This window comes from Bubalus bubalis, chromosome 1 (genome assembly GCF_019923935.1).
Source record: "Bubalus bubalis isolate 160015118507 breed Murrah chromosome 1, NDDB_SH_1, whole genome shotgun sequence".
NCBI lineage: Eukaryota > Metazoa > Chordata > Mammalia > Artiodactyla > Bovidae > Bubalus > Bubalus bubalis.
The window spans coordinates 126,397,674-126,420,529 of NC_059157.1; the positions used below are offsets into that span (position 1 = coordinate 126,397,674).

General features: G+C 43.8%; 1 protein-coding gene across 7 annotated transcripts in view; it reads left to right on the plus strand.

The window, feature by feature from the left end:
- Positions 1–22,856, plus strand: part of DGKG (diacylglycerol kinase gamma) — a 223,466-nt gene that overhangs the window by 127,432 nt on the left and 73,178 nt on the right. For 5 of the 7 annotated variants that reach the window (XM_044943843.2, XM_044943839.2, XM_044943838.2 and 2 more), the window contains one exon: positions 139–203. In XM_044943843.2, the coding sequence (XP_044799778.1) occupies positions 139–203 (65 nt within the window). Of the gene's footprint in view, positions 1–138; positions 204–10,571; positions 12,869–15,498; positions 16,157–22,856 lie in introns of those variants that run through there. The other 2 variants (XM_044943850.1, XM_044943859.2) reach the window with 2 other exon arrangements.

Consider the following 22,856-nt stretch of genomic DNA (forward strand, 5'->3'; position numbering starts at 1 on the left):
CCTCTGCAGGGGGCCTCCCTGGTCTCCCCCTGACATCAGGGAAGTTCAATGAAAGTGTGTGTCCCTTCCCTTCCTTCCACATTGCACAGGGTCAGGACCACTAACCAGGAATCTGCTTTCTGTCCCTTTCCCTTTCAGGATGCTTCCATTGCACACAGGTTCCACGTGATGAGAGAGAAACACCCTGAAAAATTCAACAGCAGGTAAGAAGGCCCTGCGGGGGTAGCCGGTAGCCGGGACTGCACTGCCTGCCTGCCCCACCCACGCGGCCGCGGGTCCAGGCCTCCACCTGCACCCTCCAAAATGTTCTCAGCTCCGCGGCCCAGGGCTTTCCTGCCACGTTGCCGGAAGGAGGGCTTCCATTTCCAAGAAGAAAATAATGTCAGAAACCTGCCACCGTCTGGCAGCCCGTCCCCTGCCAGAGGGTGATGGTGCAATGGGAGGGCCTGGGCCAGGAGGGAGAGTGTGGTGTGCCCGCCTTGGGGAGTAGGGGTCTAAGCTTGGCTAACTTGGATTCCCCCTCCTGGGGTATGGTCGCTTTCTCAAAACCTACAGCGCCCCCATCCCGAGCCCCTCGATTCCCCGGGGGAGGGGCAGGCAGAGGGCAGAGGCCTTGGCTTCCCTTCCTCACAAAAGGGAGCTGGTGGCAGCTCTGGCTGAGGGGCCGAGATGGCGGCGCTTCCCCCTCCCCTGCCAGCAGAGGGCAGCAGAGAGTGGCCCTGCTGAGGCGGGGAGCCCACCAGAGCCCAGCCTCAGCCCGCGCACCTTGGGCAGGCCGGAAGCTTGGTCCAAAAATGGAATAGAAAAAAGGAAACCAGATCATTTGCAGAGTCATACCATTCTGCAGGCGGGTCCATAGAACTACCCCTGGGATGGTTCAATTACCTTTCTCCCTTCTTTTTCTCTTCTTGGTGGTTTATTTGCATCCTTTCTCTTTTCTTATGGTTGGACCTTATCAGGGTGACCACTGGATCCCACCCCACCCTCAAGCAGGTGGGGAGGAGAGTGGGTATTGATTTGGGCTCAGACTGAGTCTAAGGAACTTTATTTAGCCCACCAAGCAGAAGTCCACTGTTACCCACACACCTTCTTGTAAAGCCATGCACTTCCTCAGAGCTCCATCATTTTCATTCCTCTTCTTTCCCCTCACCCCATGCCTGGGAGTTTAACCAAGATTACGGAAATCTTTTTAGGGATCAGAAACTGAACATAATGAAGCCACTTCGACTTCAGGAAGAGTGATCTGTGGGATCTAATAGTAGCTGAGCTAACCTTATTAGAATGTATTTTCTCTCTCAAACACACCAAGTCAACTCACAAAATACTATTAATATGTATATTTTCAACTCCTATTCCTACAATAGTCACAAACTTACAGATCAACTGATGCTTTTCTTGTGATCTTTTTCCTTCTAATATATATACACACACACACAAAAATCACTTTTTAAAAAATACTTCTCTTCCATCCATTCCAGACTTTCAAGGTCCCCTTTTTACACAGATACCATTATGCATACTCATGCACACATGTTTCTTAAGATGCCAAATGTTTGTGAAATCCATGGGGGTTCTGTTCATTCATTCATTCGTCATTCATTCGTTCAGTGAATATATATTTTGAACACATCACCAGGCACTATTGTATAGGCCTTTTGGATAGACATGTGTAGAAGGCTCACAGTCCAGGGATGGAGGAGGACTCGAAAGCAGATGTGCATAGTGATTTGTGTTAGGTGATATGAATCCACAAAGCAGGGGCATGGAATTTGATGTGGAGGGTCTTCCAACTAGAGAGATGCCTGGGCCAAGATACAAAACAAGTTAAGTATTGTTTTTCAGGTTGACAGGAAAAAGAAGGGCAACCCAGGGAGAAGGAACCAAACGTACAAAAAGATCCATATGAGCAGTGAAAAACAGCCTGCCTGGGGAAAAGCAAGCTCTTCGGTGTGGTCTGTTGGGTGGTCTCCTTTCATGGAAAGAAGCAAAGCCTCTGTAGACAGCAAGGAACTAGAAGGCAGGAAGAATTTCTCCATATGCCAAAAATCAATAGACAGGTGAACATATGACATAAAAAGAGCAATCATCAGTATCCACATGATCAGGTATAGTTAGAAAGATACCTCTGTCAGGAAAAAGTTGTAGCTGTGCATTTCAGTGCAGAGTATGAACAATCTCACTGATCTGAATGAACGTTTTTCCTCCCCACTTCCCGTTTCTATCAGCAAGACTCTCCTTTGCAGTAAACTGTGCACCTCACCCTTCACCTGGTTGAGGTCAAGGGTAGTGCGATCATCTAGGAAGACAATCACAGAGATTTGCGTATAAATCCATGTGCCTTCTAATAAGTGCAAACACAGTGGCTCCGAGGCAGACCCTGTTCCACAAGGTCTCAGAACACTTCCTGTTAAAAACTTGAGTCCATGCTGCTTCTACCCTGCCTGCTTACTCCTATTGAAAATGCCCAGGAATGCCCAGTTTGTCCACGGAGAGGCAGACGAGCAGCCATTTTTTCCAGGCTTCCTTATTTAGCTTTGGAGATGGTTTTAAATAGGCAGGTGGTTGTTGCCATGGTTACCCCATTACACCAGCGGCTAAATTTAGGGAGGGCCACAAGGGATAGGAAGAAAGCTTGATACCCGGGATTTGGAAATGTAAACGATATTATCAAACACAGCTTCGTTTTACTCAGCTGAACTTAGGTTTTCCAAAGAGTAGTCACTCTTGGCTGGATGCCCTTACTGTTAATACCTAGGACTAGGCCCTCAGGGATAACCCTGAGGTTAAATCTAGGGAGTTGTAACTGTTTTGTTCTGTTCTGTTTTGAACAAGGGAATGTGACTTGTCAGGGCTAGAATTTATCAGGAAAACTGAATCTTTTGCATTGCTCTTTAGTTTTCTGGGCTATTTTAACAAGAATTACTAACCTAGGTACAAGGGCTGCAAGAGTTCTGCGGGCACCTTGAAACTATATATAAGATATTGAATATATTTTTCTGGAGAGAATGTCCATTAACTATCAGAAGGTTCTTGAAGAGACCCATTACCCTCCAATGGTTAAAGTCAGTTCTGAGCCCTCTTTGAGTCCCGCTGCTGCTAAGTCACTTCAGTCGCGTCCGACTGTGCAACACCATAGACGGCAGCCCACCAGGCTCCCTCGTCCCTGGGATTCTCCAGGCAAGAACACTGGAGTGGGTTGCCATTTCCTTCTCCAATGCATGAAAGTGAAAAGTGAAAGTGAAGTCGCTCATTTGTGTCTGACTCTTAGCGACCCCATGGACTGCAGCCTACCAGGCTCCTCCATCCATGGGATTTTCCAGGCAAGAGTACTGGAGTGGGGTGCCATTGCCTTCTCCCTTTGAGTCTTAAGAGGTATCAAATTATGACTCAACTATTGGGATTTCAGGAAATTCTTTCCCCAGTGGCCTCTGGACACAGGTTGTTGCCAGGGAAGGTGGTTAGTTACACAAAACTAAGTTATGTTCCCTGTGGAATCGCTTTGTTAATGAAGCAAGAACCAGACCCAAGGATGCTGGGTGATGAGCCAGATGTGATGGACAAGGATTGCTGCTGCTGCTGCTGCTAAGTTGCTTCAGTCGTGTCCGACTCTGTGCGACCCCAGAGACGGCAGCCTACAAGGCACCCCCGTCCCTGGGATTCTCCAGGCAAGAACACTAGAGTGGGTTGCCACATCCTTCTCCAATGCATGAAAGTGAAAAGTGAAAGTGAAGTCGCTCAGTCATGTCCTACTTTTAGCAACCCCATGGACTGCAGCCTACCAGGCTCCTCCGTCCATGGGATTTGCCAAGCAAGAGTACTGGAGTGGGTTGCCATTGCCTTCTCCAAGGACAAGGATTAGAAGGCCTTTAATGGCAAAGATGGGGCTATTTGGAACTCCTACTTCCTAGGGCTTCCCAGGTGGCACTAGTGGTAAAGAACGTGCCTGCTGGAGTAGGAGATGTAAGAGATGCGGGTTTGATCCCTGGGTCAGAAAGATCCTCTGGAGAAGGGCATGGCAACCTACTCTAGTATTCTTGCCTGAAGAATCCCATGGACAGAGGAGCCTGGCGGTCTCTAGTGCATAGGGCTGCAAAGAGTCAGACACTACTGAAACGACTTAGCATGCATATGTGCTACTTCCTAATCATTAACAGGCTAATTATTAATCACTGACTTAGGAATATTATGAAATTTATCATCTCGTTGTTGGCATGAACAACGAAAGAGATTTAATTCTGTTGGGATTATATGTGTTAGAAGGTGTTCTAGGATAAAAGGGTAAATAAGACTTGGTTCCTCCCTTCAAGGAATTCATAGTCTAGCAAAGAAGGAAATACAGGCCTCAAATTTTTTTTTACAAAATGATTTTCACGTACAGGGAGGCTATATGTTATAAGTCATAGAGTGTATAGGAAGTTGTATTGAATAACACACTTGTTAATGGTTGTATCCCAGCATCACTTATAAATGAATTGTGTAGAGTACAGAAATGATGTTAAAAGGGAACCAAACTAAGAACTGTTATATTTCGAGCTCCTGCTACATGCCAGGTGGTAAAACAGATACTTGAAATTCATTAGAATATTTGAATCCCAAAACTGCCCTACAAGGTAAATACTAACATTTCCATTTTGCAGATAATGGAACTGAAGCTAGGAGAAGCTAAGTTGCCTGGCCAATATCATACATCTAGTTTAAGCAGTGGGGATGATAAGGTTTGAGCTAGCTTCTAACTCCAGAGTTTAATCTCTTGTTTCCTGCACCTGTTACCTTCCATGGATTGCATCTAGCAAATACCAGTTGTATGTCAGACATTCTGATGGGTGCTTTATACATGATCCCACCCAGTACTCACAATGACATGCAAGGGCAAGTGCTGCTGCTCCATTTTAGAGATGAAGAAACTGAGGCTAATGAAGGTAGAGCTGTTATCAGCTTGATCCGCCTTTATGAACTGTCTGTATGGGGGAAAGGCCCGCTGAGTTCCGAAGGAGGACTGCAGTTATCCCACCGTGCTTACGTTGTGTGGTAGGACTCTTCTCCTGCTCTCAGTATCCACAGCAAGGAGTAGGACTGACTACATGATTGCGTGGCCAATGCAAAGTGGAAGTGTGGGTCCCTTGTTCAAAAATCATTAAGAATTTCAAGTCAGTGACAGCAGAGTTAAACCAAGCACAAGGCCCTTCTCAGTGTGAGGCCCCATGTGACTATACAGAACTCATATTCACGAGCTGGCCCTGGCAAGAAGTTGTGTTAGTCGCTCAGTCATGTCCAACTCTTTGCAACCCCATGGACTGTAGCCTACAAGGCTCCTCTATCAACAACAAGGAGAGAGTAGATTAAAATACAAAGACACATTTGCCAGGGCTCACAGAATGGGGGTTAGCAATAAAGGTAAAAGAATGGAGGAAACAGGGTTCCAATTAGGGGAGGAGGAGGAAGGATTATCAGTCCCTCAAACAGGCTGTAGTTAATATTAGCAAATGAGCCAAAGATGCCAGCCGTGTCTTCCACGTGTTCAAGAACGAGTAGACTGTGAAGTTTCTGGATTAATTCTCTGTGAAGCGTTTTGTTTGTATGGAACAGATGGGGGGTTCCTAATTGGAATAAGTACCTGATTCCAATGTCACCGTCAGTGAGTATCCAGAAAGAGAAGTCTAGCTGTGGCGTTCTTTAACTGTTGGTCAGAAACTCAGAGCACTTGAAGAATGTGTTATTCCAAGCCTGTTGAGTGCCATCCACTTGAATATGTCCCTCAGCGGTTTAAGCTAAAGCAAGATATTTCCTGTTAGGTCCTTGAAAGGGACCGAAAACAATGCTTCATTCCTACCAGAAGCTGACCATCTTTCTCAAAAGCCCTTGGGTCATGAACAGGCTCAGGAATGTTCACTTTCTTGGAACCAGGAGTAGCTCATGAGGGGTTCCCCAGAAGTTCTAATGAAGCCTGAGTCCTTAAGAGGTTGGAAATAACATCTCACAAATAACTAAGCCCTTAATAGTTATTTATAGAATGAGGCAGCAGGGTATAGCCCAAGTTGGCATCAGAACTTGGCTCTGCCACTTACTAGCTATGTGACCTTGGGCAAGTTACTTAATCTCTTTAATCCTTTGCTTCCTACGGAATCTTACAAGGTTGCTAAAAGTGTTTAATGAGTTAATGCATAAGTGCCTGACACATAGTAGGTCCTTAGTAAATATTTATTGTTGAATATTATTGAATGACAAGCATGAGGAAAGCATTTCCTTAAATTTGACAATAAAGCATTGACAATAAAAGGCTTTTCTGATGGAGTGGCAAGTGGGATGCAATTATAGAGTCTGCCTCATTGATATGGCCCTTGAACTGAAAAGTTGGAGGACACCTGAAAGTTGGAGGAGACTCCAGCTGTGATATATTGAATCTGTCCAAATCTTCTCTTGGGGGATAGGAAAAAAAAAAGCAAAAGTGTTAGTCGCTCAGTTGTATCTGATTCTTTGCAACCACATGGACTGTAGTCTGCCAGGCTCCTCTGCCTGTGGAATTCTCCAGGCAAGAACACTGGAGTAGGTATCCATTCCTTTCTCTAGGGGATCTTCCTGACCCAGGGATTGGACCCAGGGATCAAACCCGGGTCTCCTGCATTGCAGATGGATTCTTTACCATCTGAGCTACCAGGGAAGCCCCAGAGGATGGAAGGATGGCACCAATTAACCAGGATTGGATTCTACAGATTGGAGCTATCGAAAAAAGTCCCTTTATTGGCTCCATGGGTGTCTAAGAGGCAGGGTCTGAAGACTGTAGATTGTAAGTCCAGATGCCAAGTTCAGGCTACCAGCAAGATCAAGATAGGGATCACCAACTGCTGAGGACATGGTAACAGAAGGAACTAGAAGGGAGTGAAAAGGGCAGGGGTTACAGGACAGGTGCCATGGTCTCCATGGGAACTTTGGGCTTACCAGCTGGGGCCACGGAGCTCAAGCTGCAGGGTAGGTGGGTGACCCAGGGCGGACAGACACTGGAGGTGTGACTCCCCTTCCTTTGTTGATGCTCGCTCTTACCTCTCCCACTGAGCATCTCTTCTCCCACTTTAGATGAGCACAGAGATGTTCAGTGGGAGGCAGAATAGAAGCCAGCAAAGCTCAAGTCATGCAATTCTGGAAGGAAAGAGGCCTCCTCTCTTGAATACTTATAGCATTGTCTGCAGTCACAAACATAAGCTGTATCTCCATTTACTTAAGATATTCTTTTTCATCTAGAAATGAAACTGGGCTAAGCTATTCTTTCCAGGAGCCCTGTGAGGGAGCCCAGTGTTACAGCCCAGATGTTTGACTTTTCCAAAGCATCAGTATACAACAGCAGCAGATGCATCAGGAATAAAATGTTTATATTCTGTGCCTGAAATGGGTTTATCTAATACTCAGGAGCCCAAGAAAACCTGCCCTAGGTATTCAGAGGCCAAACTGTCTGCACCTGTTTCCCTCAATATATCAAATGATTTTTTTTTCAAACATATAGGATTCAGAAAAGTCCCAAATGAAGCTGATTATGGCATTTTCTGTTTTTATTCTTACTCCTGTAGGTATTTATAAGGGAAATGCAAACCTTATGCTTTGTGTTCAAGTACTTTCAAGTCTTCAAGTCAAGTCTGACAGACCCACTTATTTAATTAGTTGAATGTTTCTATACTAGCCCACAAAAATGTTTTATCCCCCACCCTCCTCACCCCACCTCAACAGAGACACAGCGAGTGAAATGAATGAAATATGGGTTCGTGTTTTTTCCACCAGGCCTTCATCATTACGCAACTGCTCAAGACCAGGGTTTTTTTGGCTGCCTTGTTTGTTTACAGTCAGCCCTTGATTATTTGCAGAAATGAAGGAACAGCAACACAGATCATTTAAAGCTCTGGATGGTCAGAGATTTTAGGAGGCTGCGATTAATCTTTGTGTGCAGGTCTCTGCTGTAAAGATTCCGAATATTTTAAATGATATGATGAAACTACATGGACTCTTTTAACATTTCCATTTTCCCCCTGGCTCCCCAGTCCATGTTGCAACGGACAGCACAACTTTTCAGACTGGTACACACAAGCAGCCTATGATATCTCAAGACTCCTTACAAAGTTGCTTGTTCATCAGAACATTTCCTTGCTGTAGCTTAACAGGCCTTTCCCTCTAGCCCCTTCCAGACTAAAACAAACAAAAAAAAAAAGGTATGATTCATGTCAACAAAGACTAGAATCAGTTCGTGATAATACCAGAAAGGAACTTGAAAGCCAGCTATGTTTTCAAGTCTGTAGGCCAGATAATCCAAAAGTTATTGGTACTTATTTGTTGACTCCTCTCTAGAAATATTTCCATCAAAGAGCACAGCATACAGTATATAATGAAGTTCAGAAGGGTTATGGTCAGCATGATAACTTCATGGAAGAAAATCAAAGTACAAAAGTTCAGAGTAAGATAGGAACTGGCCAGGTCCTCAAATGGGTGTTGATAGTCTGGATTCTTTCCAGAAGGGAGAGGTCAGAAAAATACTGGAATCTGAAACCACGTCTTATAAGGAAGGGCTGAATAGGGGATTATTTCACCAAAAGAAGAGAAGACTTAGGGAAAAGTGATTATTGGCCTCAAATATTTTAAAAGTGCTTCTCATACAGGAGGAATTAGGTTATTTTGAATGATAAATCAATGGGGAAAGTGATTAGGTAAACCGATTTGCACCCCATATAAGGACATCAATTCCACCAACTAGGGGCACCCACAAGTGCAGGCAAAAATTCTTCAAATTCTCCAGGCAAGAATATTGGGGTGGGCAGCCACTTCCTTCTCCAGATGATCTTCCTGACCCAGGGATAGAACCCAGATCTCCTGCATTGCAGGCAGATTCTTTACCGTCTGAGCCAACTGGGCTTCCCTGGTAGCAATGCCTAGCCAAGTCTTTCTCACAGCGAATCCCTCTGACAATCTCTCTTCTGCCTCCCTCTTCCACTTAAAAGGGTTCTTGTGATTTCTTTGGATTGACTCCGATAACCCAGGATAATCTTCCCCTTCAAGGTCAGCTGACTGACTGCCAGTTTAAATTCCAGCTGCAACCTCAATTGCCTTGTGCCATGTAACCTAACATATTCATATTCACAGGGTCCAGGGATTAGAACATGGATATCTTCAGGACATTATTCCACCCACCACAAGTGCCTTACCTCATAGCGTTATTTTGAAGGCCCAGTGAAATAGTGCATTTAAAATGCTTACTACAGAGGTGTGGTACATCAATGCCAGCTATTCTTTTTAACATTCTTATTATTACAAAGAGCCCACATCAGGTAATAGTCACATTAAATGACTCAGTAAAGCCCTTAAAACTCTGAGATTTGGAGATTCTCTAAGAGGAATGGTAAATATCTATTGGTCATAGGGTATGAGTCATCAAAACCATACGGCATTTTTTTCTTCATTTATCTTGACAAAATATTTTCAATAAAATAACAATGCATGTCATTATATAATTTAATAATATATCATGTAGTATGATATCATAGTTTATTTCAAAGTCATAAATAATTTGTAAAGTTCAGAAAAGTTATTAGAGTATGAAAAAAAACAATCACTCATATTCCCATCACTCAAAAACATAATATTGCTATTTTGGTGCATTCCAGCAGGTTTACTTTGTATTTTAAAATAATTATGTATATATATATACATATATGTATTTTAAAATAATTATAATATGTCCTTATAAAGTTGTATGTACTGTTTTTTAAACAACTTTTCCTTATACAAGTAAAGGCTTATTGTAGAAAAATAAATCATATTGTCCCCTTCCCCAAAAAAACATTATTAACATTTTAATGTATTTTCCTTCAACACTTTGCCACACAGTTTAATTAAGCTCACTGGTATTCACTAGGTTAAAACATTATTAACCCAGTAGCACTTATAGGTTATGAAAGAAAAATGATATAAAAGAACTGATTGGAGTAAGTTTATCTGCAGTGGGAGTTTTATTAGTCTCTTCCGATTAAAAAAATTCCAATGATTTTGTTCAGTTAATATGAAAGTTTTAAAGATGTTATTATTCAAGTGCCTTTGCAAATTAAATAACTACTTGATATGTTATGCAGTTCTACTTCGTGGAGATCAAATAAAAAGGATATAATTCTCTTAACACAGTTCCCAGTATTGTACATAGTGTTGCTCTGGCTGAAAGAGACTAGTTTGTGTTTTATGTGGCCATCAGATGTAGCAAGAATTGCCATCTGAACTCTGCAGTGGTAGTTTTTTAAGTATGTGTGACTGTCAGGGTGTATTGAAGTGCTTACGAAAGTAGGAAGCCCAATATAATCAGCATTGCTCCAACTCATACTAACAATAGGAGCCATCATTTGTTGAATGCTTTCAAGAATTTCATGTTAAAAAAAAAAGAATTTCATGTATATTAGTTTTAATTGGCACAGCTATCCAAGTAGCCATAAGTATTATTGCTCCATTTTATAGATGAGAACATTGAGGCTCACAGAGATTATGCAGTTTAGGAGCATACAACTAGTTAGGGGAGTGGCTATTCAAATTTAGTCTGTCTGACTCCACAGCTTCCACTCAGCCCACTACGCTTCCTGCCTCCCTGAATGCCCAGTTTGGTGCCCCAAGACAAAGAAGCACTTAGGAAAGAGACAAAAGAAGAGTCACAGAGACAGTTAAAAGAACCTATGAGAAAACTTTTTTAAAAAATCATTTTTCCTGGAGAGGAAAATTAGAATGTGTTGGGAGTAGAGTGAGAAGGATTTCCAACAGGAAATAGTGACCACACCTCTTAACTCTTCATCCCAGCTCTGGAAAGAATGCGAGGGGGAAGCATGTGCTTCTAAAGTGAAGAATTGCCTTTGGAACGGGAGGAAGAATCTCCTGACTTGGAGACATATTAAAGGCTAAAGTGAGTTATCAAGGGAAGTATTGTGGAATGTCTTGCAGAAGTTTCTAAAAACAGAAGACAGCCTCATTCATCTGGCCTGACAAGCGCAGCATCTTCTCTGAGCCCAGGAGTGAGTCATTGTGCTACCATATGGGACCCTCTGCTTCCCACTTCGCCATGACGGGTGGTCCCCAAGAGACCTCTCACCCGCTTTATTCCTCAGTTCCCACTTGGACCCCATGATGGCTCTTCCTCAGCATGTCCTCAGTAGCCCGCTGGCCCATCCTGATGCTCTTCCCTCTCAGGCCCACCCTATCTGGAGCTGCTCATGGTTTTTGTCCTGTTTCTGCCCCATGAGAACCTGCTGCCACAACCAGCGTCCCATTTTATAGAATTTCAATGCATCTGCTTTACTTTCAGGGCCCTTTATACAGTTCTCCTTCCCAAACACCGATTTAGTCTTACTGTTTGGTTGCTGTTACTCTCACCTCGCCCACACGTGCCCTTAACTCCTTAGTCCGGGATAACATCTCCTCTGGAACCTAATCGTCACTTATTGTTTCAAAATGCACTCTAAAATATAATAGTCCTGCCCTGTCCACCCCGAGTCCTGGCCTGTGCCTTTTCTTAGAACCCATCTATAAGGTTTTGTTTTAACAGTCATTAATTTATTTATGGCTGCGCTGGGCCTTTGTTGCTGTGAAAGGACTTTGCCTGGTTGCTTGCCGTGCACAGGCTTTTCATTGAAGTGGCTTTTCTTGTTGTGGAGCATGGGCTCTAGAGCTCAGGCTCAGTAGTTGTGGAACAGGGGACTTAGTTGTTCAGTGGCATGTGGGATCTTCCCGGACCAGGGATAAAACCTGTGTCCCCTGTATTGGCAGGTGGATTCTTATCCACTGAGCCACCAGGGAAGTCCTCTACAAGGTTTTTGACACATATTTTTCCTACTTTGATTTTTTTCCTCTTCATCTTTTGTAAGTCTTCATTTTGGCACAAACACTGACTGCCTTGTTCACAAGCTTCCTCACTCAGAGCAGGGTCTGAATTCTTTGGGGATCCACTGACTTAAACACCAGAAAGGTGGTGCTGAGCATGTGCCCTCATTCAGCCAAACGTGTTGAGCATCTGTTTTAGTAGCTTGATGCTGGGGCCGAAAGCAAAGATAGGTTACCACGGCCCCTACCTGCCAGAGTCTGTGGGTCTAGTTGGAAAGATGAGCGTATTCAGAGGCTCTTAGCAACTGTATTAGTTTCCTAAGGGTGCTGTGACAAAGTACCACAAACCTGGTAGCCTAAAACAACAGAAATTTCTCTCTCACAGCTCTGGAGGCTGGAAGTCTGAAATCAAGATGTTGGCAATGTGGGTTCCTTCCCAGGCTCTGAGGGAGAATCTGCTCCAGGCCTCTTTGCTTCTGGTGGTTGCCAGCGATTCTTGGTATTTCTTGACTTGTAGCTGCCCCACTGCAATCTCTGCCTGTCTTCACCTGATGTTCTCCCTGTGTGCCTGTGTCTCTCTGTCCACATTTCCCTCGTAAGGACACCAGTCATTGGATTTGGTCCACCCTAATCCAATATGGCTCCTCTTAACTTGATGACATCTATAACGTCAAAGATTGTGTAAGGTCATATGCTGAGGCACTGAGGGCTAGGACTTCAACAAATCTTCTTGGAGAAAACAATTTAACTCCCAATACCAACCCTCCCTCAAACCCTCACAAAGCATGGAAATGCAGTATAATATGAATGAGCTTCATTTTAACAAGGGGACATGAATAACGAGTGCAAAGACCTAACTGAGAAAGTGTGTTTAGACTTCAGAAAGTTATTACTTCCCATGTGGCAATAGTGATACAGAACCTGCCTGTCAATTCAGGAGACATAAGAGACCTGGGTTCAATCTCTAGATCAGGAGGATCTCCTGAAAGAAGGCATGGCACCCCACTCCAGTATTTCTGCCTGGAGAATCCCCACGGACAGAGGAGCCTGGTGGGCTACAGTCCATGGGGTCACAAAGAGTCAGACACGGCTGAAGTGACTTCACACACACACACACACACACACAAAGAAGGTTACGTTTGGGTGTGAGCTTGAGAGAGAAATGGGAATTCACAAGAACAGGAGCTGGGTGCCCACAAGGAGGCAGGAAGTAGGCTGGGAAAAGGGCAGGAGTGTAAGAAGACAAGACATGAGAGGAAAGGAGAGTGGCTCTGAGGGCAGTTGGGAGGGCAGGTGGGAGGCAGTTATGGCAGGATCTCAGTGCTCTGCCCAGGAGTTTGTACTTTATCCTATAGGTGAGTGAGTGGATGAGTCAACAAATGCTTTTTGAAAATATCAATGAAGGAATAAATTATTATTTCCAGTATTTCCAGAGCCAAAATGTCAGGGCTTCTGAAACATTTACATGCTGAGCCTTGCTGAAGGGTTAGCCTAGCACAGGCTATTACATCAGACAGATACCTGAGGAGAAAGGAGGAGAGGTAACCCTAGGAGGAAACCGAAAGAACAGGATAGAAATAAGGGGAACCAGCTCTGCTCACAGGCTTCCCTGGTGGCTCAGTCAGAAAGAATCTGCCTGCTATGCAAGCAGGAGATGCAGGTTCAATCCCTGGGTCAGGAAGCTCTCCTGGAGAAGGAAATGGTAACCCTTTCTATTATCTTGCCTGGAAAAATATCATGGACAGAGGAGCCTGGCGGGCTATGGTCTATGGGGTCACAGATTTGGACATGACTGAATTGACTTAGCAGCAGCAGCTCTGCTCACCTGGGGAGTTAGCACATATCAGGGCAATTCCCCTGGAGAAGGGATAGGCTACCCACTCTCGTATTCTCGGGCTTCCCTGGTGTCTCAGACAGTAAAGAATCCACCTGCAACATGGGAGACATGGTTCGACCCCTGGATTGAGAAGATGTCCTGGAGGAGGGCATGATAACCGCTCCAGTATTCTTTCCTGGAGAATCACCCTGGAGCCTGGCAGGCTACAGTCCATGGGGTCAAAAAGAGTTGGACACGACTAAATGGCTAAGCACAGGACAGCGCACAGGACCAGAAAAACTGTGGGAAACAACCAGCTTTCCCGTAAACCCTGGACCTTGATGCGTGCTGTTTGGTTGTGGAAGTAGAAATCTGTTTTGGAAAAAAAATTAATTCTGTAAGTCATTCTCTATTTCCTACCACTACACTTTCAGAAGTTGTAGGTGGCTTTTAAGCTTAGCATAACATGTTTTATTGTTTGTTTTTAGCTACAGAGAAAAGAATATCTTATTAACATTCTATTGTACTTTACTAATTAGAATGTTAGAGAATTACTGTCCTTTTACATAGGGACATTTCTGTGATGCAGAGTACATCTTTATGTTTAGAACTGATGAGATTAGCGTGTTCATTTCGATATATTTTCCTTAAACTCTTCATACTTGCACATGTTTTATTAGAGTTTGAAAAACAAGGTTGAAGATAATATATATTCAAGAAAGATTTGAGTGATTAATTTTAATTCTTCATTTACATCAACATTTATTCAAGAAAATTTTACTGCATTTATTACTTGGCCAAAGGAATTTCTGAAAGCAGCTTTTTGCTATACTAATCAGGAAACTCAATAACTCTCTTTAGTGAAACAAGTGAATTATCTGTCAAGAAACCCTGGGCAAATGGCTTTATAACTCCATATCTCAGGCTGTGTCACCCTTATGTGAAATGTAGATGTTAATCCCTTGTGAATTAGTCACTTCTCTGATTCTTAATTTTCTGGGGTGTAAATGGAAATTACAATGATCTCACAGGATGCTCATGAGATTTGGAATAAATAAATAGATTTAAAATATCTTGGGTGCTGGTATGATGCTTTGGGCTACTACAGGTACTACATTCAGCAGGAGTACCCTGCAGAATCTCTCAGTTAAGTGCATAGTGTTGTGATCCTTAACTATTATAACATTGTATAGAGACTCTTAGCTTCAGACTGCATTTTAGGTTTTAACCCCCTTCGCAGTATAAGTATCCCTTCTATAAACATCCCTCTGTGAGAGGTCTTCAGAGCTCTACTTTGAAGATTATAGATCTCTACTTTGAAGATTGTAGGACTGTTGTGTTTTTTTTTTAACTTTTTTTGGCCTTACTACTTCACATTTTACAAGAAAGCATTTTCCCAATCTTCTAATGCTCTCCAGTGAATGAGGGGCTCTCCTCGTTCCAAGAGTGTACTTATACCCTCAAATTGCCAAAGCATCAGAGACTTACATAATTGCTGAATATTCATGTTTACTGAACCTACACTTAGATTGAAATTCCTCATTGTCTAGTAACAAAATGTTTTCTATTCTTTTGAATGAAGAGTCCCTTTAATCTTGAAAGTGAGCCTTTTTGGAGAGCATTCCAAAATGCCAATCAAGCCAAGTACTCTATCTTGCCTTTGAACTCAAGGAGCTGAAAGTGTGTCTGTAATCTCCAGCTTTGGGTTACCAGAGGGCAAGAGGTGGTAGGAATGTCATGGATAAATGAAAACCCCCAAACTGTTAGTCTTAGTGAAACTTTTATTGAAGCTGTCAACACAGAGTGTTCTAATTAATCAGGTTCTCCCTTTTGTCTTCTGTACCACCTGGTACTAGAACTTGGGCAGAGAGAATGATGGAGGCTGCTCATCATCAGGATTTCTACAGACATGTGCAAGGCTGGGTCAGGATAATAAAGCAGGATGCCCTCAAACTTGAGCTGATGGCCTGGCTCAGGATTTGTACTTATAACCTTGTCCCCCACCCAACTAGAGATGAATGTACTAAAGAAAAATTAAATGACCAACAGTAAGTCAATGGGTTAGAAAAGTAGAAGAGATTTGAGAACTGGATAACTTGTCCCTTAATTATCAAGACTCATTAGTGTAATGTTAATGTTTGTAATAACCATCCATTTGTGCAAAGTGGTAAATAAAGCAAGCTACTTCTGTAGGGTTAAAGGACAAATTCATTACTTGGTATTCCATGATTGTCAAATAAACCTACCAGATTGTACCTGATTTATAAACACAGAGCAACTGAAAATACTTTTTTCCCCAGAAAAGGTGGACTTTATTCTTGTTCACATGATCTTTGCAAATTCCAAGAGCTTCAGGTTTTACTGTTCTACAGCTGCCCAGCCCTTGAAACCAGACACACATTAGGACCCATCACCAAAGGTACCAGGGTTCAGATGGGAAGGATCTGATTAGGAAGAAAGTGGGAGATACTCTTGAAGTATCTTCTAGGAAAATTCCCAGGAGAAAACTACAAAGGTCCATATGCTGCTGCTGCTGCTACTAAGTCACTTCAGCCCGACTCCGTGCGACCCCATAGACGGCAGCCCACCAGGCTCCTCCGTCCATGGGATTTTCCAGGCAAGAGTACTGGAGTGGAGTGCCATTGCCTTCTCTGACAAAGGTCCATATGAAGGTGTCACAAATCCGAATGCCAGCAGAGACCAGAAGGTTAATGTGAACGGGTGCAAGGATGTAAGGCTTCAAGGAGGGATGAGGACTCTGGTAAGGTAGAGAGCATATGCCCTGTGTGATAGGAGTAGCCAGTACTCAGCTCTGGCCAATTGTTGCCAAGTTGGAAAGCAACCCAGTATTAAGCAATCCAGTATTAACAGATCTGATTTCTCAAGAGAAGCTGGGCTCCAGGTGTTTATTTTAAAATTCTTCCAATTTTAAAAACCACTGTGCAAGTCAAATTTCCAAGCCTCATAAGATCTGTGGGCCTCCAAGTTATCACATTGGTGCCCAGAAAATATAAACTGAGGGCTATTATGGGGGCCAATTACTTTTTTTATGCTTGACCATGGTCACAAATTATTGGTCTTGCAGATATATTTTGGTCTCCTCCCAAAGGAGAGAGTGAATGGGCCTCAGAAGATAAGACCTCAGAGGCCAGGGTCTTTGCATTGATGAGGGGTTCTGAGTGTCCTAAAAGAAATGATCCAGAAAGAAAAGGCACTCAGAAGCTCAAAGAGAACATAAAGCAAAGTCAAGAGTGTGATAACTAAGTAGATATAACGTGGGGATAAATAGGAAAGGCCCAGTCCCTTGATGGGGAGAAAAAAAAAAAAGTATGGAACTGTACCCAAAGGAGAAAGATTTGGCACTTCTGGAGAAAGGAAAGAACAGCTAACCAGATCATCATGAGTTTGATAAGAGTCTATAGAGGTCACTACAAGCTTGTATTCCTCAAGCTATAAAATTAGCATTGGTTAAAGTACATTCCGTGAGACGTTAAAAGGAGATTCCCAGGAAAACAGGAGCTCAATCATTGGAAAACTCCAAGTTAAATCTATTTTTTTTCTGTGTGATAATGTAGAGCCTTTAGTATCAGTTCAGTTCAGTCGCTCAGTCATGTCCGACTCTGCAACCCCATGATTTACAGCACGCCAGACCTCCCTGTCCATCACCAACACCTGGAGTTCACTCAAACTCATGTCCATCGAGTCGGTGATGCCATCCAGCCATCTCATCCTCTGTCGTCCTCTTCTCCTCCTGCCCCCAATTCCTCCCAGCATCAGGGTCTTTTCCAATGGGTCAACTCTTCGCATCAGGTGGCCAAAGTACTAGAGTTTAAGCCCCAGCATCAGTCCTTCCAATGAACACCCAGGACTGGTCTCCTTTAGGATGGACTGGTTAGATCTCCTTGCAGTCCAAGGGACTCTCAAGAGTCTTCTCCAACACCACGATTCAGAAGCATCAATTCTTTGATGCTCAGCTTTCTTCACAGTCCAACTCTCACATCCATACATGACCTATGGAAAAACCATAGCCTTGACTAGACAGACCTTTGTTGGCAAAGTAATATCGCTGCTTTTTAATATGCTATCTAGGTTGGACATAACTTTCCTTCCAAGGAGTAAGTATCTTTTAATTTCATGGCTGCAATCACCATCTGCAGTGATTTTGGAGCCCTAAAAAATAAAGTCTGACACTGTTTCCACTGTTTCCCCATCTATTTCCCATGAAGTGATGGGACCACATGCCATGATCTTAGTTTTCTGAATGTTGAGCTTTAAGCCAACTTTTTCACTCGCCTCTTTCACTTTCATCAAGGGGCTTTTTAGTTCCTCTTCACTTTCTGCCATAAGGGTGGTATCATCTGCATATCTGAGGTTATTGATATTTCTCCCAGCAATCTTGATTCCAGCTTGTGCTTCTTCCAGCCCAGCGTTTCTCATGATGTACTCTGCATGTAAGTTAAATAAGCAGGGTGACCATTTACAGCCTTGACGTACTCCTTCTCCTATTTGGAACCAGTCTGTTGTTCCATGTCCAGTTCTAACTGTTGTTTCCTGATCTGCATATAAGTTTCTCAAGAGGCAGGTCAGGTGGTCTGGTATTCCCATCTCTTTCAGAATTTTCCACAGTTTATTGTGACCCACACAGTCAAAGGCTTTGGCATAGTCAATAAAGCGGAAATTGACGTTTTTCTGGAACTCGCTTCCTTTTTCCATGATCCAGCAGATGTTGGTGATTTGATCTCTGGTTCTTCTGCCTTTTCTAAAACAAGCTTGAACATCTGGAAGTTCATGGTTCACGTATTGCTGAAGCCTGGCTCGGAGAATTTTGAGCATTACTTTACTAGCATGTGAGATGAGTACAATTGTGCGATAGTTTGAGCATTCTTTGGCATTGCCTTTCTTTGGGATTGGAATGAAAACTGACCTTTTCCAATCCTGTGGCCACTGCTGAGTTTTCCAAATTTGCTGGCATATTGAGTGCAGCACTTTCACAGCATCATCTTTCAGGATTTGAAATAGCTCAACTGGAATTCCATCACCTCCACTAGCTTTGTTCGTAGTGATGCTTTCTAAGGCCCACTTGACTTCACATTCCAGGATGTCTGGCTCTAGGTGAGTGATCACACCATCGTGATTATCTGGGTCATGAAGATCTTTTTTGTACAGTTCTTCTGTGTGCTCTTGCCACCTCTTCTTAATATCTTCTGCTTCTGTTAGGTCCATACCATTTCTGTCCTTTATCAAGCCCATCTTTGCATGAAATGTTCCCTTGGTATCTCTAATTTTCTTGAAGAGATCTCTAGTCTTTCCCATTCTGTTGTTTTCCTCTGTTTCTTTGCACTGATCGCTGAGGAAGGCTTTCTCATCTCTCCTTGCTATTTTTTGGAACTCTGCATTCAGATGCTTATATCTTTGCTTTTCACCTTTGCTTTTCGGTTCTCTTCTTTCCACAGCTATTTGTAAGGCCTCCCCAGACAGCCATTTTGCTTTTTTGCATTTCTTTTCCATGGGGATGGTCTTGATCCCTGTTTCCTGTACAATGTCACGAACTTCCATCCATAGTTCATCAGGCACTCTTATCTATCAGATCTAGTCCCTTAAATCTATTTCTTACTTCCACTGTATAGTCATAAGGGATTTGATTTAGGTCATACTGAATGGTCTACTGGTTTTCCCTACTTTCTTCAATTTCAGTCTGAATTTGGCAATAAGGAGTTCATGATCTGAGCCACAGTCAGCTCCTGGTCTTGTTTTTGCTGACTGTATAGAGCTTCTCCATCTTTGGCTGCAAAGAATATAATCGATCTGATTTCAGTGTTCACCATCTGGTGATGTCCATGTGTAGAGTCTTCTCCTGTGTTGTTGGAAGAGGGTGTTTGCTATGACCAGTGTGTTCTCTTGGCAAAATTCTATTAGCCTTTGCCCTGCTTCATTCCGTATTCCAAGGCCAAATTTGCCTGTTACTCCAGGTGTTTCTTGACTTCCTACTTTTGCATTCCAGTCCCCATAATGAAAGGACATCTTTTTTGGGTGTTATTTCTAAAAGGTCTTGTAGGTCTTCATAGAACCGTTCAACTTCAGCTTCTTCAGCATTACTGGTTGGGGCATAGGCTTGGATTACTGTGATATTGAATGGTTTGCCTTGGAAACAAACAGAGATCATTCTGTTGTTTTTGAGATTGCATCCAAGTACTGCATTTCAGACTCTTTTGTTGACCATGATGGCTACTCCATTTCTTCTAAGGGATTCCTGCCCACAGTAGTAGATATAATGGCCATCTGAGTTAAATTCACCCATTCCAGTCCATTTTAGTTCGCTGATTCCTAGAATGTCAATGTTCACTCTTGCCGTCTCCTGTTTGACCACTTCCAATTTGCCTTGATTCATGGACCTGACATTCCAAGTTCCTATGCAATATTGCTCTTTACAGCATTGGACCTTGCTTCTATCACCAGTCACATCCACAGCTGGGTATTGTTTTTGCTTTGGCTCCATCCCTTCATTCTTTCTGGAGTTATTTCTCCACTGATCTCCAGTAGCATATTGGGCACCTACTGACCTGGGGAGTTCCTCTTTCAGTATCCTATCATTTTGCCTTTTCATACTGTTCATGGGGTTCTCAAGGCAAGAATACTGAAGTGGTTTGCCATTCCCTTCTCCAGTGGACCACATTCTGTCAGACCTCCCCACCATGACCCGCCCGTCTTGGGTGGCCCCACACGGCATGGCTTAGTTTCATTGAGTTAGACAAGGCTGTGGTCTGTGTGATCAGATTGACTAGTTTTCTGTGATTATGGTTTCAGTGTGTCTGCCCTCTGATGCCCTCTGGCAACATTTACCATCTTACTTTGGTTTCTCTTACCTTGGACGTGGGGTATCTCTTCACGGCTGCTCCAGCAAAGCGCAGCCGCTGCTCCTTACCTTGGATGAGTGGTATCTCCTCACGGCTGCCCCTCCTGACCCTGAATGTGGAATAGCTCAGCTCGGCCCTTCTGCGCCCACGCAGCCGCTGCTCTTTGGATGTGGGGTTGATTCTCTGGGCCACCGCCCCTGACCTAGGGCATGGGGCCGCCGCCCCTGACCTTGGGAGGGGGGTAGCTCCTTTCGGCCATGCTTCTGCGCAGTCCATCGCAGCCGGCACGCTTCTGCGCGGTCCATCGATTCAAGTCTCTTGAGACCATGCTAAAGCAGGATAAAGTATTTATTTTTTAATATTTATTTATTTATTGGGCTGCAAGGTCTTAGTTGTAGCCTGCGGGACCTTCATTGCATCGTATGGGATCTTTTGTTGTGGCACACAGTATCTTAGTTGCTTCGCTACATGTGGGATCTTTGTTCCCTGACCAGGGATCCAACCCGCACCCCCTGCATTACAAGGTGGATTCTTAACCACTGGACCACCAGAGACGTCCCAGGATAAAGTCTTTAATTTCCCAATTTAGCTGACCACAGAATCCCCCTATCTCAGAGCATCTTGTGAGACTAGTATTCTGCTGAGTTCACACTGATGACAAACGTGAATTAGAGACAAACAGGAGCAAACATGCTCAAATAACCCGTAGGCTATTTTTCCCTTCGAGCCATGGATGTGGGGACAAGTCACACATCCAGAGGGATCCTGGTTAGTATCTCTGGTGACTCTGGTGTCTTGGGTAGGAAACCAAGAGGCAGAGTTGATGCTCCAGTCTCTTCCAGAGCCGTGAGTCAGAATTTTAGAAGAAACAGGCACACATGCATGGGGAGTGTGAGCTGCTCTGTAACTGAGCCGAGGACGCCTATTCTCCTGGACCACGGATTTGGATGCTGGAATGACAGGCCCCTTGGCAAGGAATCGGGAGCTTGTCACATAAACCAAGAAAAACATTTTTGGCCAGAGACTTGAAGACCAAACAGGAGAGCTTTAAAATGAGATTTAAAGGGGATAAAGTGGAATGTTCAAATGAAACTCTAAAATCGCAGCCCACGGAGGGGCAGCAGGTGTGAGCTAGAAATAAGAGGCCTGGCAGAGGGGGTGCCGAGCAGTTCTCTGAGGAACTGGAGCAGGGTCACATCTACACTGGGGGCACGCTCACCAGCTACATCGTGAGGGGGCCCAGCGAATGGGGGAGGCAAGCACAACCTCGGAGACAACAGAGGCGAGGTGGCTAGGACACACAGCCAGGACGCCATGCTAGGTCAGGGTGACAAGGTCACGTGATTGTAGGCGCTGAAATGGGTGTTAGGAGGGTACGCACAAGTAGAAGTCACAAACATGAGAGTGGAAGCAAAGCCGAGAGCATATGGATGAGATTTTCAAAAGGGCAAAATAGAAAGGATTTTGCTGGCGGTGTGTGCACTACAGTCTTCTCAGGCAGAGACAGGCTCTGGCTGGTGCTTTCCTATTTTAAGACTTTTTTCCTAAGTAGCATAGGAAGAAGATGGAATAAAGATGGGAAGAGGGTATTTATTCAAGCATCTGCCCCTTTTTATGAATTGTTGCCTTGCTAACAATTTCATGATGTAAAAGAGAGACCCAGGAGGGAACTCCCTTACTCTGTACTTAGTTCTGACCAGGAAGCATCCAACTGGCTCATGGTGTGGAGGCACAGAAACTTCAGAGGAAGCAGCCAGACCATCGTGCAGTTTTATGAAAGCCAAAGAAATATGAGGCATCCTTTAGTTGTGCCCTTTCCTCCCCCTTCTTACCTCTTTTGCTTCATACCTCCCTCTGCCACCCCTGGTCCCAGTCTAATCAGAACTCCAGCCTGACTTTAGGGTGGCCACCAGGGATTTTAGCGTGGGTTTTATTAATAGTCCCCATGTTTCTTTTCCAGGAAGTTAAGGAGAACAAAGATTCCCCAATCCAAATTCAGCAAGAAAGATGTGCCGCTTGTATTTCAAGTTGTGACTCAGAATCCATGAGGCCACAAAGCCAGTTTTATACATGGCAATGGAGTTCTGTTGCTTCATTATCTGAGTGTATATCAGAGGGCCCATGTATACCTTCTCAACTAATACCTTGCAAGGTAGGGAATACTATCCCAATTCAAAGATGAAGAAACTAAGGGTCTAGGGACTAAATGACTTGCCCAAGGCCATGTAGCAAGTAAGTGACTGATATGCGGCTGAAACCCAGGCCTTTCTGGCTTCTGACCAGGGCTTTTTCAGCCCTACCACACTGTCTGCAAAACTAGACATTGGATATCTAATGGGATAATTGGCTTTGGTGGTTAC